This window comes from Pistacia vera, unplaced genomic scaffold (assembly GCF_008641045.1).
Source record: "Pistacia vera cultivar Batoury unplaced genomic scaffold, PisVer_v2 Contig212, whole genome shotgun sequence".
Lineage (NCBI taxonomy): Eukaryota > Viridiplantae > Streptophyta > Magnoliopsida > Sapindales > Anacardiaceae > Pistacia > Pistacia vera.
In genome coordinates this window covers 772,184-791,038 of record NW_022196016.1, presented here as the reverse complement: position 1 = coordinate 791,038, position 18,855 = coordinate 772,184, and the positions used below count along the sequence as shown (strand labels likewise).

At 37.5% G+C, this 18,855-nt stretch overlaps 2 protein-coding genes across 2 annotated transcripts; both read right to left on the bottom strand.

Annotated features, from left to right (window-relative positions):
• Positions 1-2,783: 2,783 nt before the first annotated feature.
• LOC116129596 (non-specific phospholipase C1) lies at positions 2,784-6,517 on the bottom strand. The gene is made up of 3 exons (XM_031415316.1): positions 5,175-6,517; positions 4,020-4,196; positions 2,784-3,367 (listed from the first exon to the last, which is right to left on the bottom strand). The coding sequence occupies exons 1-3, from the start codon at positions 6,280-6,282 to the stop codon at positions 3,054-3,056; spliced, it is 1,599 nt and encodes a 532-aa protein (XP_031271176.1). The 5' UTR covers positions 6,283-6,517; the 3' UTR covers positions 2,784-3,053.
• Positions 6,518-8,391: 1,874 nt separating this feature from the next.
• On the bottom strand, positions 8,392-17,791 carry LOC116129587 (villin-1). The gene is made up of 23 exons (XM_031415304.1): positions 17,668-17,791; positions 17,419-17,488; positions 17,049-17,148; positions 16,808-16,876; positions 16,428-16,664; positions 15,788-15,965; positions 15,585-15,714; positions 15,060-15,225; positions 14,547-14,697; positions 14,360-14,445; positions 14,113-14,268; positions 13,011-13,079; positions 12,766-12,834; positions 12,491-12,628; positions 11,584-11,712; positions 11,199-11,346; positions 11,037-11,047; positions 10,776-10,916; positions 10,232-10,357; positions 10,038-10,100; positions 9,271-9,478; positions 9,033-9,190; positions 8,392-8,882 (listed from the first exon to the last, which is right to left on the bottom strand). The coding sequence occupies exons 2-23, from the start codon at positions 17,472-17,474 to the stop codon at positions 8,769-8,771; spliced, it is 2,703 nt and encodes a 900-aa protein (XP_031271164.1). The 5' UTR covers positions 17,475-17,488; positions 17,668-17,791; the 3' UTR covers positions 8,392-8,768.
• Between the last annotated feature and the right edge of the window lie 1,064 nt (positions 17,792-18,855).

Genomic DNA, 18,855 nt, shown 5'->3' with positions numbered 1-18,855 from the left:
GAATTCCAATTTTCGCTCTCAGAAAAATCAAGAAACGCCACAAAACCGCCCCTAAACTTTAACTTTTTTATCCAAAAACACCTCAACTAATCAAAATATTTGGATACAGAAAAGTAGAAAACAATAGAAATTGAAGAGAGGAGAAGACTTTACGTGATCGCTGAGGGAAAGTTGAAAAACTCCTATGCCAGAAAAATCCGTGAAGAAAAATCTACCGGGGAAGATGACGGGTCAAAGAAATCAAATACACATTTTCTTTAAATGACTTGACGCCAAAAATTTATGCATAATAAAATATTTCAAACTTCAAAAGCTGTAAGATTTTTTCATGCGTTTAATACACCTTGATTCAAAAGGGCCACGTGGCAAATATTGGAAAAGTGAGCTTTCAATTCCCACTCACACCAATAGACTCATATTTCATAAGTTGTTCTCACATGCGGGAGGAGAAGGGCCAAATAGATCAAGCACTTGCTCGGTTCATTCATTTTCATTTGATTTAAACATATTCATTCGGCCTCATGCATTTTACTCTCCATTCAGCCCTTGTTTCTCCATTTGGCTTATTCGACTGTTGGACACGCATGATACATATAACACCATATGATCATTGGTATTTCTCCCATTTGGTCTTTCTTTTCTATTCGATTTGTTCTAGAAGAATACACATCAGGATTATTGGAGCTGAATGACAGTAATCATTCTAGTGGCATTACAACTCTACCTCTGTTTGGAAAACTTTATCCTGGGCTGAGGCTACTTTTCATTTGTGCATGAGCTTTTCGAGTGGAATAATGGTATTTCATATCACTCCTTAAAAGTCAAATCAAAAACTCCACTTGATTCAGCAAGCATGGGTGGCAACACTTGAAGGGGAAAGGGTTGGGGTTATTTCTTCATTCTTGCTGTGTGAGCTTTGCCAAGTGATCTGTAGGCTCACCCTCATACAACTCTTGCTCGAGTCGACTGATTCGTGCATAAAGAGCCACTCGCCTATAGAATATGGTACTTTCGTATCACCTCCTCAAAAGTCAAATCAAATTGCTTGTTTCATCCCACACGGCTCAATCGATCACCTCGTCCATGTTGTCAAAGCTATACCGGTTCAGCAAGCATGGGTGGCAACACTTGAAGGGTAAAGGCATGCCAGCAAGTCACTGCTCCGGCTTCAATCAAAGGTTTCAACTACAAGTCGGTCACGCGGACTTGACCGCAAGCTCATACAAGCTCTACTTGGGATACACCTTCAAATTGTGTCTGCCCGATAAACGTTACGGACACCTTCAAATGGCTGCCCGATAAACGTACGCACCTTCAAATCGGCCGACCGATAAACGTACGGACACCTTCAAATCGGCCTGCCCGATAAACGTACTACACCTTCAAATCGCTGCCCGATAAACGTACGGACACCTTCAAATCGGCTGCCGATAAACGTACGGACACCTTCAAACAGCCTCCTGATAAACGTATGTACACCTTCGGATCGGCCTTGCCCGATCACAGATTTAAACTTTCGGATCGACACGCTCGATCCATGGATTTACACCTTCTACGGATTTAAACCTTCGGATTGAGCCTGCGATACACCATTTACACCTTGGATCGACCCTGCTCGATCCAAGGATTTGCACCTCGATTGGCCCTGCCCGGTCCATAAAGCTACACTTCAGTCAGCCAGACTGGTTGAAGGGTCTTGCACTCAAACGACAAGTCATCGACCCAATCCACACAACGATCCATCCGACCTAAGAGCTGCTATCAATAATCCGCTCAGTCTGCACCTCATCGATTTAACTACTCTCTAAGCTAAATCTCTTTAACTTAGAGAGTGGGGGGCTAACTGTTAGGGCCAAAAATCGTCTTGGGCTTGACGGGGCCTAATAACGAAATAAACATGTCCGGCCAAGGCCTCAACCCAATCCCGATTGGGCCCACACTTAAAATCACCTTGCGACCTACCCACTTATGAGTTGGGCTATCCTATAATTAAGCTAAATTGGGTTTCAGCCAAGCCTGCAACAGAGTAAAATAGGAAATCAGAATCTCATTCTATTTCTCTTCTACTAAGATTTCAAATCTCACTCAAATATTAAACTGGATCTGATAAGGTCAAGAAATCATATCTCTTTCATGATAGGGATTATCTCCCAAAATAGGACTTAGTGTCCTACTAAGATTCCAACTCTTATTTAAACTATTAAACTTAATCTGATAAGGTTAAGAAATCATATCTCTTTTATGATAGGGATTATATCCCAAAAGAGGACTCAATGTCCTACTAGGATTCCAACCCCTTAGGTTCACTATAAAAACAGAGACTTGCCCTCTCATTAGGCATGCAATCTCTCACAGTCAATCTACACCACTCAAAACCATCTATTTGCTCCTAAGTTCTTGCTCCCAAGAACCCGACTCCTCCGCCGTAGTCCTAGCCTCCGACAAAACTCCTGGTAATTCTTTTTCTCCTTAATTCTTATTAAATCTCTTTCAGCCTTGCTGACTTGAGCGTCGGAGTGCTTACGGTAAACACCACCTCGGTGTTTTCCGGAAGCTTCACGCTTGCCCTTTCATATATGCAGGTCTAACGGATTGTCAGTGACCTCAACCTCACGGGATCACACCCTATTTTCATGACGATAGATTTTTTGCATCTACAACAGCTACTACTTCAAAGTTCAAAACCCATGCAAACAAGTTATAATATCATAAAATAAATAAACTTTCTAATCATGCTTAAGCAGGGCCCTGGGCGTCTTGCTCTCGGACTTCTGAAACTTTAGTAAGATTTTGAATATTCATGACTTTCATTCATTACCCCCATAAGTTAACCACCATTACAAAATATATAACTAAATAGATATAGTGCCATGAAATTCGACATTCTAGGCTTCTAGCTACCTAATAATTTTTCATCCAGCTACGACTAGTTATAGTAACTAGCTGCGAATGCTAAGTCATGATATCATGTACTATAGAATATATGTATATACAACAGTATGAAATATATATTATGAATATACAAATGGTGGTCGTAGATGGTATCAATAGGTTTACATAGAGCTGCTGTAACCTCCTCCTGCAGTTCGGCTAGTGAGGGAAGGTCTCATTGTTACAATGGCAGATTCATTGGCTCCAGCTTTTAAAGCAGCCCTTCCAGCTTCCAGGAATCTCTTGACAGCATCTTGTGCGTATTTGTTGGCTTCTCCCACTGTCATGCTTTCGCCAATATATGGGTAAGTATTCAAAACATAATCACCATTTAACTGTGATGCAAGCTGGATCAGTTCAACTTGGAACTCTGAGAGTTTTGTATCTTCCTTTGGTCCCCATGGTCTAAGTGACAGCTTCACCTCTGGCAGGGCAACTGCATCCAAGTTTCAGGATTAATTTTGAATCATGGATGCAAGAATGATTAATGACAAGATTTATACGAGAAAGTCTACCATATGAACCTCACATACAAACCTTGAGTCACACAAGTTTATACCTAATTATTACATGAGGCTCATTTACCAATTGATAATGTAAGTGCAGCTACCATGGATTTGTGAGTATGAAATTTTCTTACACAGAATTAAAGTAGCATGAAAAAGTAAGTAGCTCTTCAAAGTGGTTTTTGAATTTGCACCCACCCGATGCAATAACATGCTCATTAATGCCTTGAGGTTCCACACTCTCGACAGGGTTTCACCAAAGAAAGTAGCCACAAATTAGGTGGAAGGCACATGCTTTAAGAAAGAGAAACTTAAAAGAAGCAAATGATCAAGTTAAGTCATGACCTTTAAATTAGAGAAGGGAAATAAGGTTATGGATCATTTATAATTCTTGTTAGAGGAAAAAAAGGATGGTCTATTTAATGTTCAGCACAAAGCAATCATAAATTATATAAAAGACGCAATTTTCAGGTTAGGAACATAGCATATATCTACATAAGTTTGCAAAGAAGCCCAAGTTTTTGAAGTAAAAAAACCACAGAGAATAAAGCACCATTGTTAATCAGTGGGTTAGATTCCAACCTGGACAATCATCACGTGGAGTATCACGGAGGTAAAAATACTTCTCAAAGGTGCCAGCCCAAGCATCCCTCTTAGTTAAAAAGTTGGATTTCAAGTTAAAAAGTTTCTTTACAGTTGCAGGTATCGAAGAATGCTCATATTGTGAATATGGTGTTGGCCCCTCTGGCTCATGGATCACTGCAGCAAACAATTAAGAGTAAATCACAGGTCAAAGCAAACAACAAATTATGAATCTAAAAGTCCAAATATCAGATTCAAAAGAGTGTATGCCTGTATAGCTCAAGCTTAGTTGCTGGTGTACAAGTAACATTCAAAAACTGTGAGTTCTTGTCATGATTTCAAGAATAAGATGTTCATTTAGGAAAGATATACGATAAACTAGTCATCTAATACATGCAGGGCAAGACCAACCGTCCAACTATTTTAGGAAAAATTGTGTTTGCAGCTTTCCCATCCAGTTGATATTTTCAGATTCGCTTTTATATAACAACATATTTGATTTAAATAGAATAATCTATGGCTGCCACAGTAATGAAGTAGCCTTTCTCAATCAGTTTTAAATCAATCCTAAGGCACCATTAGTTGTCAACGACTCTATAACAGACAATCTAGACCTATTTACATGACCCCCAGAAGCAGAACATATAGTAGAAGTATTGATTCTAATTGCCCAATTCAATATTGCATTAATTAGTACCTACCCTAGTCCTAGAAATGCCAATAAGATTGCATCTCATGTGTGAATGTAGGACATCTATATTATAACCACATCACCATGATTATTATGTCCCAGCACTAGCAGTAGATGACCGCAGGCTTCCTTCAGCCTTTCCTATCAAAAGAGGTTAACAAACAATTTCCCGAAAGCAACAAACTACCAACTTAAGTGTTTCAAGCTAAAGAAATTCCAAATGAACAGAATTAACTATCACAACCAACACCACAGCTTATCAAGGCCAAAAACCAAATCCCGCAAAAATTAAAACTAAAAAGACCCACAGGATTAACAAAAAAAAATAATTATCTTTTAACAAAATGCTTAACACCACGAGAGAAAATTTCATATGAACTAAAAAAACAAAGTTAGAAATAAATACACTAAATATTAGTTAATTAATTGAAACTTAAATAACTGCAATGAATATTAAAACTCACCAATTCCTTTATCAATCCACGGCGAGATCAAAATAGTGGGGACTCGAACACCCAACCGGTCAAACGAGAAGTAAAACGGGTCGGGTCCAACAATTCCATCGGGGCTAGGCACATGAGAAACTGGAGTGGGCACGTGATCGTAAAACCCCCCGTGCTCATCGTACGTAATCAACAGCGCCATTTCGTTCCACTGGGGGCTACTCCTCAGTGTTTCATACACCTCCTTTACGAACCTCTGACCTTCCGCCACGTCATGCGACGGGTGATCATCGTTCGCCGGAAACAAGTCCACGTCAAAGTAACGTTGCTCCACCACCGCGTAGTTCGGCAACTTCCCGAGCTTCGCGTGCAACTTGAACTTAAGCGCGTAGTCGTGGAATTTTAATATGTGCTTCAATTTCCTCAGGGACTTGTAGAACAGCGTGGCGGGGATGTTTTGGTAATATATCCCAAAAGTGAGGTCATTTTCGTCAAGTGAGTCGAAAATTGTTTTCTGAGGAAAGCCGTGGATTAGGTCTTTCCGTACGTTGCTACTGGCCCCATGTGACGTGGCTGAGTGAACATAGAACCGGTTCGGCTGAGTCGAGGTCGGGACCGATGCGAACCACCGGTCGAAAACGGCGAACTCGTTGGCTAACTCGGTGAAAACCGGCACACGAAAGGGTTTGAACCCACTCATGACGGTTTTCGCCATCCCAGGGCCCATACTCTCCGCCTGCTGTACGAACCCGTTCATAGGAGCCTCGTCCGCGAAGGTTTCACTCGATCCGAATATTTGTTCACGGATCGCTTGGAACGAATGGCCCGGGTCGGAGTCAACGAAAATAGCGTCATCAGAAACGAATACTTCCTTCGAGTTGGGGTCAGATACGTTGACCCGGTTTGACTCCTTTCCGGTGAGTCCATCGATATCCGGCCGGGTAGACTTAAGCCAGCCGAAGACGTGATCGAAAGAGCGGTTTTCCATCACGACAACCACAACGGTCTTGATCGGACCATTGATTTTGTGGCGTTTTCGAAAACTATTAAATTCGAGGGACTGAGATGACATAATGAGATAGATGAAAAAAATGAAGGCTAGTGGTGCTCGCCGCCGGTAATACTCCATGTCCGGCGTTCGGAAACCGGGAAATCCCGGTGATAAACAGAGAGAAAGTTAGAAAATTGGTGATGAAGTTACGTGATAAATGAGTAAAGTTGGTGACATGGGAAAAAAAGGTGGGTAAGGTAACGGGTATATGCTTTCAGAATGTGAAGGCTTTGGGGAAACTTCAAATTATAGTTTGAGTGGTGAAGTTGAGAATCAACTACCAAATCTGACACGTGGCGTCATTAGGTTGATGATGAAACAAGTTACAGGGGTCCGGCTTTGGCTTCTTTGACTGTCGTATAGTATTGGGTGCGGTGGCGGGCGGCATCAGGAATTTATAAGGTAGTTCATAAATTTTTAATGTGTTATTACCCCTTACCCCCCTAAGGTTTGGGTTTCCGTCACTCACNTTACAGGGGTCCGGCTTTGGCTTCTTTGACTGTCGTATAGTATTGGGTGCGGTGGCGGGCGGCATCTGGGATTTATAAGGTAGTTCATAAATTTTTTATGTGTTATTATCCCTTACCCCCTAAGGTTTGGGTTTCAGTCACTCACACCCCAAATAGTATTAAAAAGAAATTATTCCTCATCTCCTCCCACTTTTTAAAAAGAAAAATGCTACGCACTCTGACCTTTTACACCGAATTTTTACACGGAATGATATGTTTACTGAATTAGACAAGCTACGTATCACGTTAACAAATATTTCATGAGTGAATGAAGATGGACGATGGTCCATTATTATTTGACGACCGTTCATTTAAAATAGACCGTCGTTCATATAACCGTTTACCTAGAATGAATGTCCCTTCATAGTTTAAAATTAAAAAATTTATCCTAAATTGTTTATGGATGCCGTTCATCTTTTAATATTAACAAATTTTAAAATTAAAATTTATTTAATGCATTAATTGTCCAGTTGACAAAAGTTATTTAATGCATTAATTTATTTAATTGGGCGTCCATCCAATTGCTTTGAATATAGACAAAAATTTAATGAAACTTGTCCAATTACTTTAAACATTGACAAAAGTTAAATGACAAAAATTTAATGAATATGAATTGAATGCAATTTTTTTTTAAATTGTTTGGATATGACACCCGTCCATAATAAATGTAAATTTTTTTAAAATTGTTTGGATATGGACGCTTGTCCATTGTAAATAAACACCCGTCAATTATTTTTCTTTAAAAAATTTTTAGATGGGCATCCATTCATTCATAGTGAATAGACACTCATTTATATAATATGAATATGAATCTAATAAATATAGACGGGCATCTATAAATGTTAGATGATCGTTCATTCACAAAAGACTCCAGCGTAGTCATATTTGACTGATTGTTATGTCCTTCGGTACAAAAATTCGGTATAAAATTTTGGTATCTATAACATTACTCTTTTTTGAGACGTAATAATGGAAAGTGAGAGATAATTGTTTATACCTTTAGGGTGAGAAACAGAAATCCAAATCTTAGGGGAAGTGAAGGATAATAACCCAACTTCATTAGATTATTTAGGATAGCTTTTAAAGAAAATTCATGAATAAATCACTCAATTTGTGATTGAGGATAAGATTTTAATCATCAAAATGGATTACCGAAAGGTCTTATATTTGAACTTATTGAACTTATAATTAAAATGTGCATAGACCGGCCAGACACCTAGTAATTTAAAAAAAAAAAGAATTCGTGAATAAATATCTGATATTTTTTTTTACAGGATAAATTCCTATTTTTGTTCCTTAGCAATAATAGTATTAAGGACAATTTCTATTTCTTAGGCGTTATCGTCCCACAACAACTTGGCCACTTAAAAATAATGACTTTTCTGTCTGATATGAATTACGCAAAACGTTAATGTCAGAAATGAACAATCAAAGAGATTATTGAAAGCATCTCCAGATTTTTCTTATCTCTTCATTGGACCCTAATAAGTCCACGTCTTTGGCCGTAAAACTGACAGCATTACCAATTCCCTTCAACTGGGAAGTGGGAAGTAGAGATAAGGCTACGTAGACTAAGTGGGTGGTATTGAATCTACTACCACTCACTTTTGTTATGTAATATAGCATCTTAAAAATATTCCTTAGAGATCCTGCAGGGAGGTTCAGACTTCACACTCCATCAAGATTGATACAATATTCATTTCATCAGCCATTGAATCAAACTTTATGGTTCGTCAATTCGCGTCTTAAAAACACGGCAATTTCTCTAGATGAAGTTCATCTACTCAACCAATAAAAACAACTCAATAAACATTACTAACTAAAAATCTATGCTCAAACAACTAATTAGAAAAAACTAAACTTAGTTTAAGCAACTTCTTTAAAAGATAGTGACTAAGCTCAGAAATGGACCAGATGTAAGTTGAGACATTTACCAAATCAATTTTGGCTGTGAATGCTCCATAAAACCACTATCTAATACGCAGGAACATCTGGTTATACTCTATATGTATGTATCTCTAAAAAAGATGTTGGTAATATCAAGCTTAACATGCCTTAGAATAGATGAAGAGAGAGCTTCAGCTTGTTCTGCCTCCATTTAGCAAGCTTGTAGAAGGCTTGTTTTGTCATTCCAAATTTCTCTTCAAACTCTTCCTCTGATAAGTATGCCTGAATGCAAAAATAAAATTTTGAGTCACTATATATCTGCATTATTAGTGGAAGATGTTGAAGATTTTTAGTTTAGACGAATCATTATTCAGGCAAGAGTTTAATCAATAGATTCATACAAAGTAAAGCAAATTTTAAAAAGAAAAGCACCTCTCTTTTAGTAATATCTATGTCTGTCACGCGGTCCTTTGAATCCACTCTCAATCTTTCATAAGAATATGTTGATAAATTTAATTCAGGCTTACTTCCATTAACCTGAGTAAGGCCCACGTTCTCTGAAGGGGAGCTTGTTTCTACTGTCGGGGAACCTGCAATAACAGTTAACAATGATTCATTTCTGAAGAAGAATTTATGAGCAACTTATAGGATGCTTCATTACCAGGACTACCTTGCTTAGGAGTCGATTCTGAAAAGAGCTTCCTGGCTATTGGAGTTTCACTGATCCCTCTATTAGAATTTGGCGAGTTCAGTTTTGAACCTGATAAACTGAATGCAGGGCTACCACTTCTTCGCAAGCCATTTGAACTGACAGATTTGCTTCTCAAACCATCTGGGGTACTCCCCCTGGAGTTACCTTTCCATGAGTTCCTTGGTGCCTGAACCATCAGTTACATAAACCATGAGCCATAAAATTCTTTGGTTACATTTGATGAAAAAGTTATTTTTGTTACCAAAAATGGAAACAAAGCAGTAATATTTACTGCATCTTATCCGAAACATATTTGATACTCTTGAAATTGAAACCTTGTAAGTAATTTTGTGGATGTATAACTAGTTTTGTATTTTCAATTTTCTTAAAGATATTGTTGTGTTTACTTAGTTTAATGATCTGCTAACACTTGTTATTGATTTCCTATAACTTTCTCAAGGAAAGCTACATTCAATTGTGGTGAAGGCAAACTTGACTGGCAGTATTACATCATTTAGCCACATTTGAAGGTAAGTAGGTAACTTTTGGGCCACTCTTTAAAGAAATGCCCCCTTTTGAAGAAATGCCCTCCTACTTTAATCACATCAAGCTTATAGCTAGCACCAAAGCATCATGAATCCATCCAATGCATTAATGAAAAAGTTTGTATGCACGCGAGAACAAGTCAGATAGTTCAGCACAAGAAATCTCAAACACACATTGTTAAGGAAAAAAAGTTCACTTACTTCTGTACTTGGTGTTCTTCCTTTCAAAAGAGCTAGCTTCCGCTCAAATGAGTTACCAAGCATCTGAAAGCCGCATGTCACTTAAAATTATAAATCAAACTGTACAAAATTATCTAAGGCAATTCCCTTCAATAATATCCGTGGATATTCAAGATACAAGACTTGAGGATGGCAGATGATGATGATCCACTTACTTTTGCCTTTGACGGATCCCATGCGAAGAAGCGAGTGAAATGTGGTGGCTCATTCCCTTCTGTAACAACATAAATGGGAGTCTCTAGAGATAGTCCTTCAACCAGAATGTCTGTCTCCAGAAATTTCTGCCAGTTACAAGAGTAAGAAAATGAGGCACAAATAGAGGATAACAGCATCAATGTGTTCAATAATAGGCCATTTATGATTCTTGCATAAAAAAATATTGGCATGTTCAATATCGTATTCCTTCCTATATTTCTGGCTATGAAATCATCACCACATCAATTGAACCAAGCCTATAAGCTTTAGACCTGTATGACACAAGCATTTGACTAATCTCTTATGGACCATTGAAGTTTGTAAAACGCTTAGATAAACTAAGTACCATTTCAAGCATATCCCATTAATAATATTGCAATAGATGTACTTGATCAACATATACATAAAGTTGAAATGCAAAATCAAATTCACATAAGCCATCAAATTAAAACTCTTATGGACCATTAAAATTTGCAGATAATGAGTGTTGAATTAAACAATTACCAGACCAAGTCCAAGGGCCTCTTGTTTTGATTTAACATTTGAATGGCATCCAATCCAAACATGTATTTCTCTCTGGCAATCTAGCACTAAGACATCTTCAGTTGTTAAATCATCCTGTGTGAAGTTGTATATCTCTTTCACCTGAAAGATAGACCACACCAAAGGTCAGCCAATACTGTTATGCAGTGATTCAAATACACTCTAAAGGTGAACCAACTTTAAAATGTATGCATGCCCATAAAGCTTGTACATGTAATGTACCTTGAAATCACCTGAAAAGGGAGAATGATCCAAGCAGCAAAAGAACCATAACCCGAAATTAGAGACGATTTGCTGCCATTTAAACTAGTATTCTTCTGATTCAAGGCATAACCACATCACCTTCAAGGGAACTAAATAAAAAGGAAAGGATGTTTTGCATACCTTCAGTAAAGGTACATGTAAACAAATGTGGATCTTCTATGCATCTTCTTATCTCCTTTTCCCTTGGATGCTCTCCCTTTCCACCAAGTGCATTCCAGAAAGCATCTGGTTCACTTCCTTCCCTCACTGATATGGGCTGCCATGTTGGCTGAAAATGGCATCAAGGAAAAACAAAAATGGATAACGATCATTAAGAGTGAAGTCTACAAGAACAGAAGAAAAACCAGCAATCTACAATATATTCATGTAATTAGCATTTTTATTTAGTCCCCTACAGACTATGCAATACTGGATCTATTTTCTATTTGGATGCAAACAGTATGTAAAATTACTTAGATTAGGATTTTTAATATCATATTCAAGTAGAGATATCATTATTGCATACATTAATCAGTTCAAGAATTCTGTCAAGAAGATCATGGTCATTGGTAGATGAGAGATTCCCAATCCAAGTGAAGACCGATGCTCCAGTTTGCAGGATATAACAATAGGATGAATTCAAGGAGCTCGAAGCCTGCAACATTTTGGTTCCAAAATTATTTAGTTCTAAATAACAGAGGGCCATACGCCATCTTGGCACTGAAGCAACAGAAATAAAGAAAGGCATCTCCTTGGAGATTGCAAGTCATTAACATAACAATAAAATGCTGGTGCAAGTACCGTTCAACTTAGATAATACAAGAGCAGTAAGTGTTAGTTCCACGCCTCAATTAACTCAGAATCCTTTAATAAAATGATGACACAACCTGAAGTCACAGCTTGATTGATCTGATCTCTTGATATGATAATAGCACAGATCACCAAAATTATGTTAACAATCAGAGAAAAGTGGAAATTTACAGATCATGTTTCATTAATGTATACAATTTGGCATATAGTGGAATTTATTGATTCCACTCTACAGGCACATAAGCTGCGGCCCAAATTAAATGTTTAGGACAAATTCATAGGTGATGCTTTGCATGACTTTATCCATAGAACTCTATTGTCCTCTTTAAACAGCAGAACAAACTTCTATTGCAGTCAATTAGATATCAGAGTGTGTTAATATATTCTTTCATTGCTTAACTTTGAAACTATATCAGGAGGACTGGCATTGGGCTTGTCATTGAATGAATAGCGAGAAAACAAATTATAGACCTCGTAACCATGATGAGAGTGTCATACCCAAAAGAATGTCTACAAGGCATGCCAGACATGCATATGTGTGTGTGTGTGTGTGAGAGAGAGAGAAAGAGAGAGAGAGATATTAATGGTACAATTTTCAGACGATTCCCTGAGCTTAAACTTACTAGATCAACTTGGATGGCTTGCATGCTGTTTGGATTCATGCCTTGAACTCGAAAAAGAGCCATCTTATCTTCATCATAAGTTTCATCCACAACACCTTTTTCTTCTATAGACTTCTTGTAACGTGCACTTAAACCACCCTACAGGAAAAGGCAAGATGAAAAGACTAAAGCATGCGCCATGTTTATCAGTATATTTACTTGAAAAGAGAAATAGTCTACAATCGACTGAACTTTTACGGAAAAAAAAAAAAAAAAAAAACTTTTAATGTACAAACCTTAAAAACAATTAATGTTTGGAAGATATAGAAAAACTGAACTGGCTCCATATCCTGAATAACTTGAGCCTGAAATCCAAAGCACATAAGTTACATTAGTAATATGAATCACAATAGTAAATATCACTTATTGGACCATGCAACAACAAGAAGTGCAAGTCAATATTCTATATATGAATAATTTTGAGAAGTTATAATTTGATTGTTTTGAAATGTTTCAATAAACTGTGTAGAAGAGAATATACCATGGCTGGTTCCCCTCTTGTTGAACCAATGATGGCACTCATATGTGAGATGGCATCAACCCTGTCTTCCTGCAAAAAGGAAAAGATAATGAAAAATAAAAAATAAAAAAACCATGACTTAAAAAGTTCATTAATAATTAAAGAGAACTAAACTATTTACTCAAATGCATTTGAAAGAACCAAGTCACTGGTTAACACAAGAAATTAAATGTCCTTAAACCAAATAGATAGAGAAAAGAAATAAAGAAACTATCATTACCAGCTCCACTGCCATAAATTCCAGGGAGAGAATATATGGCAAACCATGTTTCTGTTTATTCAATGCAATCAGTATTACAAGTAAATCTATGCGGGCAGTATTGTTCTTTCTTCTTGTCTTTTTTCTAAAGTTTTCAATATCAATAGAGATTGGGGCATTTCCATAAACAATGTGCAATAAAGGAGCGGTATAAGTTCATGCTTATCCTATCAAGAAAAATTATGTGCTTTGCATGATCGCACCAAATGTTATTGGTACAGATAGCCAGCTACCAAGTACAAGATCATCATTCTAAGCAAATTTACCACATCATGTAAAGTTGTCTTTCAAAAGATCTGCCCATATAAAGTTTCCAATCATTTGTCTTTTACAAATGATTGAATAACACACCAAACCCACATCTGTTCCAGTTCCAAAATATTTGTAATACTTCCTTTTTAATAAGTCCTAATTCTTGTTATCCATTTTCAGAAGTAGATGAGCACAATTACTGATGTTCCACACTAGCCTTCATTTCAATTCAAGTTCCAAGATAAGCCGAATTGTAGTGTTTACAACTAACTAGAAACATGAAGCTTAATACACTTTAAGGGGGTAATTCCTAAAACTTTGTGCTTTTCCAAAGGGAACTGAGGGCTATAGAAACAAGAAGTATAGAATTAGAACAAATTGTTCTCATTCACTATGTTCCATCCTTTCATCAAGAGATGTCTCTAATCGCAAAAAATTTCTCTTTCAATGCAAATTTTCAAACACATAGTTCATAAACCAATAAGCATGTTAAGCAACACAGCTAAAAGTTTGGATTCAATAAAAAGTGTTCTACTGATACACCATGCCTACCATTGCACTCCCACGACCAAGCCATGCATAAAACAGATTTTCATCCCTTCCATTGCCGGGGTAAGTGTACTGCATAATATAGCAATCCCCACTGAAAAGCTTTGTCTGTTCTTGAGATGGAAGAAGGGACAATTCATCACCATTTACCAGCCAAACCTGATATTCACCATTGCATCCGCACAGAAATAGGATCAGATGCTTTACTCAGAGAGATGGGCTTTAAAACAGAAAAGAAGTTAGAAGGTACCTTCAGTATGCCTCTGCAATTTATATAAGGCTCGAAGTCTTCTTCTGGAAGCTCCTTAACATCATGACCATGTTGCTTGAATATTGCTGGGAAAAAAAGTAAAAGTGGAATTTACAAATATAATAATGAGTGTAAAACTACTAGTAACAAAGCCAATTTCTTTTCTTTACCACAATAGGTACAATACCTGCTACTTTTTCTCGACCTTCATCATAAAGCTTGGGTTCCACTGTTTGAGGCCAACTATCAAAGTAAGACTTAAAAACAGCAGTTTCTAATCCCTCAGTTAAAAAGGTTAAATGTGTCCCAGTTGACCTGCCCTGATTTCTGAGAAAATCCTGTAAAAGAGTAGCTAGATGGTAGGTCATAAACCACTCCCTCCAGAATGCAGGTAAGCAATCACATTCATCAACTTGCACAGTCTTCCATGTATTTATCACACATTCTCAAAACATTCAACAGATTTCCATGTTTATTCTCAATGAGTAACCTCACAGTCCATTGTAGTGATTCTTCAGAAATACAAATTTTTGTTCCACCATACGGTGACCGTTCAAGAGGTTGAATACAGAGTTTGACTCTGATATTTTGAAGTTAAAGAATAAGAAAGAACACAGTATGTTGGGAAGTCCTTGTAAAAAGGCAAAAGAGCTCTAGCAAGTCTGTGTATGTATTTGGAGGAGAAGGAGAGAGTTCTTACTTCTGAAGCTGAGATTGATGTCCTCCTTTCTGTAATTGAGGTATTTCTTCCCATCCAAACAAAAACTTCAGTTCCACAGTCCAACATATAGCACTTATCTTTTTCAAGCATATCTTTGTTGAATGAATTTACTCCAATTTGACATAATTTTCCCTGAAGATTTATCCTATAGATGAAAACTCCTTAAGCATCACTGAGTGTAAGGCATGTCATTAAATTTAAAATAAAGACAAAATTTAGAAGAAGAGACATAAGTTGGATCATAACAAATCTGAACAGAACTAGCTGGGGGAGTTGATGACAATCTTAGACAAGTTACTGGGTTTGAAAAAAAATCCATTTCTGAATTTATTAATATAGCCATTTAACATGCTTCAATTTACATATACATGTAACTTCCTTCTCTTATCTCAGCCACAAGAAATCTATTTGCACTTTTCTGCATGTACAGGTTTTACTGTACAGAGGAACAAAAACAAGTTGACACTCTGAATGATGCCTCTCAAATAACAAGGCAAAACTCACCAGAATAATGTTGTAGATGGTGTTTGGGATTGCTCAACATTTGAAGGCAAGTCCTTGGGAATGGGAGCATAACCACCAAATAAACTCCAGAATTCACCAACATCAGAATCACCGACAAACTTTCCATCCTCTGTAGCAACAAAAAAATTAACAACTGCAGTATCCTTTAGTTGAGGAAAATCTGGAAATGGAAAGAATCCAACCTATAGTTGCAACCTCGCAGTTTCCACCATGCTTGTTCTCTTTAATATATTTAACAACCTCCAAAGCTTTAGCTCTCTCTTGTATGCTGGAATTGCAACCACTGAAGAGGAAAATTTTTGATGCAGTGTCAAGTATGAATACATCATTGTGGTTCAAGGATGATCGAGAAAAAGGCACCTGTTATGAATTAGGATACAAAACATGCAGAACATGTCAATATATTGGAATTGCAGGTATGTATAATAAGTGAAAGTGAAAGATCAATATCATCATCAAGACAAGAAACACATGGCTCAAAATTATCTGGCTTCAAGGCATAAGACAGTTTAGTAAACCCAATGATTTCATCATACAAGTTGTATGATGTAACAAGAATGCAGGACACAACACAAATCTATGACTCATAAGCTATCAACAATAATAAATTTATAATTTTTTATTGGAGTATTAATACAATGGCATCGAGAAACACTACATAAGAGCAGCTGAATCACTGGACTATTGTCTCAATCAGTGAACTCAGATTTTTCTTTTACGACGCAGTTGGCTAAATCCTTTTTCTTTTGATCAGCACACGGCAGCTAACCGGTGTACTTAAGTTCATACCAAGTCATCTATTTAAAATCAAACCAAGCTTACTTCTTTAACATGAACAACGTGGTCTCCCTTGCATGTCAATAAGCTGATTTTGTATGTTTCACCATTCAATTTCCCTGTTTCTGAAGAATATATTCCTTCAACTGGTATAATACAAGGTTTGAAGTATGACAAGAATTTCTCTGTTTCTTGGCCTTGAACTTCCCTATATTGCACAGCACAGGAGCCAAGAGCTGCATCTAGTTCAAGGGCTTTATCTGAAGCCAAGGCTGAGTCCGCCTGCCAAAACAATATGCAGCCTTAAAACACTGTTAACATATGAATGAAGATGTCAAATGTAAACCCAGTAACCAAATTTCATGTCAAGTAACTCTCATATCAACTACTAAAAACCACACAATTTAGTGGAAACTGTAACCTACCTTGTTGGAATCATTTCCCAGCCAATAATGTATGTCATACTGAGGAGGGCCACTTTTTAGCAAGACGGTCTGTCCCAGATGAACCACAAACAAGTGGAACAAACTTCATCAGAATGCATACTAAGCGAACAATTCCGGAGAAAATAAAAAATCCTCAAACATCAAGTAAACGTCGATTTTCTAACTACATTCAATGCTCACTACTCGTAGAAAAAATCAGCCAAATCTGATAACAACTTACATTAAGAACGATATAAGCACTTCCAGTATAGAATTTGCCATGTGAGGACTTAGGAACAGGAACCAACCGCAGTTTCTCAATGCACCAAATTTCCAAACCACTATATATAATTAAGCTAAGGATACAAAACATACTTCAAAACAAATCATGATCCATCAATTAACAACATTAGAATATCAAGTGCTGACAAAAACCAAACTTTTCTAAATTAAGAACTTTAATTGCTTCAAGACAAATTGCTATAGTACTTATCTAATCTTCCAATAAACAATAAACCTCATTAATTAAATCCGCACTGATTAAACAGAAAACAAAAGCTACACTACTTAAGAACAAGATTAAACTAAAATCAAATTTATAACAAGGATACGCCGTAGCTCCTGCACCCTCGAATGCTGAATCCACGTCCTTACTGTACAGAGCCATTTTTTCTCATTGCACTGAAACTCCACCAAACAAACGACTTAATAAACTTTAACGTATATTCAGCTTAAAAATAAAAACTAAAAAATAATTAAAATAATAATAAATAATAAAGCACGCGTCTCAGTCATGTACATTCTCTCCTGTTTCTTAAGTGAGAAACAAGATCTGATGGGAACAAACAATGAGAATATACCTAATTCTTGATGATTCTGAACATGAATAACAGTTAAGATAGTCAACTAACAAATTATAATGGCGGAAATGGAAAGAGAGATGAAGCAATAAAAAAGTTAGGAACCGAAAGAGAGAGAAAAATGACATGTTTGGCTTTATCATCCAGCTAATGCGTGGGTTCCACTTAGTGGTGAGCATCAACTTTTTTGATTATTCATTTTCATGGTTTGATGAAAAGGAAAGGTGATTGAAGCTTGAATAGAGGAAGTGGGCAGTGGGCTCAGGTGTTTGCCACGTCACAGGCGTTTCCCGCCCCTTTGAATTTCGGCTGTTTGACCATACGGCATGGATGGCATGCGTTTTTTTGGATTGTCAATCAAGTTGACTGGTCAGTCATGCCACGTAGGATATGATCTTAATAATATAATAATAAAAGCCAATTTAAGTTGGGCACTGATGGGACCATGGGCCATTGGATTACCAATGCTATGAAAATCGGACCGGACTAGATCGTCCAATCGGACCGATTCGACTGGTAGCCGATGACATATCCAATTCAGTATCCTCTGAAAACCGCCATTTTCAATCAAACCGGATTGAGTCGCGGTTGGACCGCTAAAATGGTGTCGAATCACGGTCTAATCGCAACTCAATCCCGCCGGATTCCGACATCTTTTGAGGGAGAAAACACCACCATTAGACTTGATAGCATCTCCACGACAAAACCCAGCCATTTTCAGTGTCTGTCGTCTAGCCTTCGTCGCTCGCCGTCCACCTAAAGTTCATGCGACCGTCGGACTTCTTTCATGATTCCAGCAAGTTCTAGTGCCGATGGAACTCCCTAGCACCACCATCAGATTTGCCGACACCTATACATCAAAAGCCCCAGGATTCCAAACTTCGATTAGCTGTCGATTGTCGTTGCCGCCACCATCACCAATCTCTTCGAGCGACAGAGGTGTTTTGGATAGATTTTAAACCTTAAGGGAGTATTGTGGGGGTGTTTTTGATGAATTTCAAACATTTAGGGACTAAAATTTTTTTACAGAATACTGTCCAACCGACCGATCAAACCGATCAAACCAGAAACCGAACCCTTGAGCAGGTCATAGTCCGGTCCAGTTTTCGGAACATTATGGATCACTATAAAACTTCCTCAAGGCCTTCAAATGGACCAAACCGCTAGAGAGTTGCTTAAACTCAACTT

Coding starts and splice junctions, on each gene's coding strand:
- LOC116129587 (XM_031415304.1), bottom strand. CDS start 17,474: ATGGCTCTGTACAGTAAGGACGTGGATTCAGCATTCGAGGGTGCAGGA. Junction 14,269..14,359: donor ATTGCAGAGGCATACTGAAG/GTACCTTCTAAC, acceptor GGTGAATATCAG/GTTTGGCTGGTAAATGGTGA. Junction 12,835..13,010: donor CAAGAGGGGAACCAGCCATG/GTATATTCTCTT, acceptor TTTGGATTTCAG/GCTCAAGTTATTCAGGATAT.
- LOC116129596 (XM_031415316.1), bottom strand. CDS start 6,282: ATGGAGTATTACCGGCGGCGAGCACCACTAGCCTTCATTTTTTTCATC. Junction 4,197..5,174: donor GTGGATTGATAAAGGAATTG/GTGAGTTTTAAT, acceptor TGTTTGCTGCAG/TGATCCATGAGCCAGAGGGG. Junction 3,368..4,019: donor TCCACGTGATGATTGTCCAG/GTTGGAATCTAA, acceptor ACTTGGATGCAG/TTGCCCTGCCAGAGGTGAAG.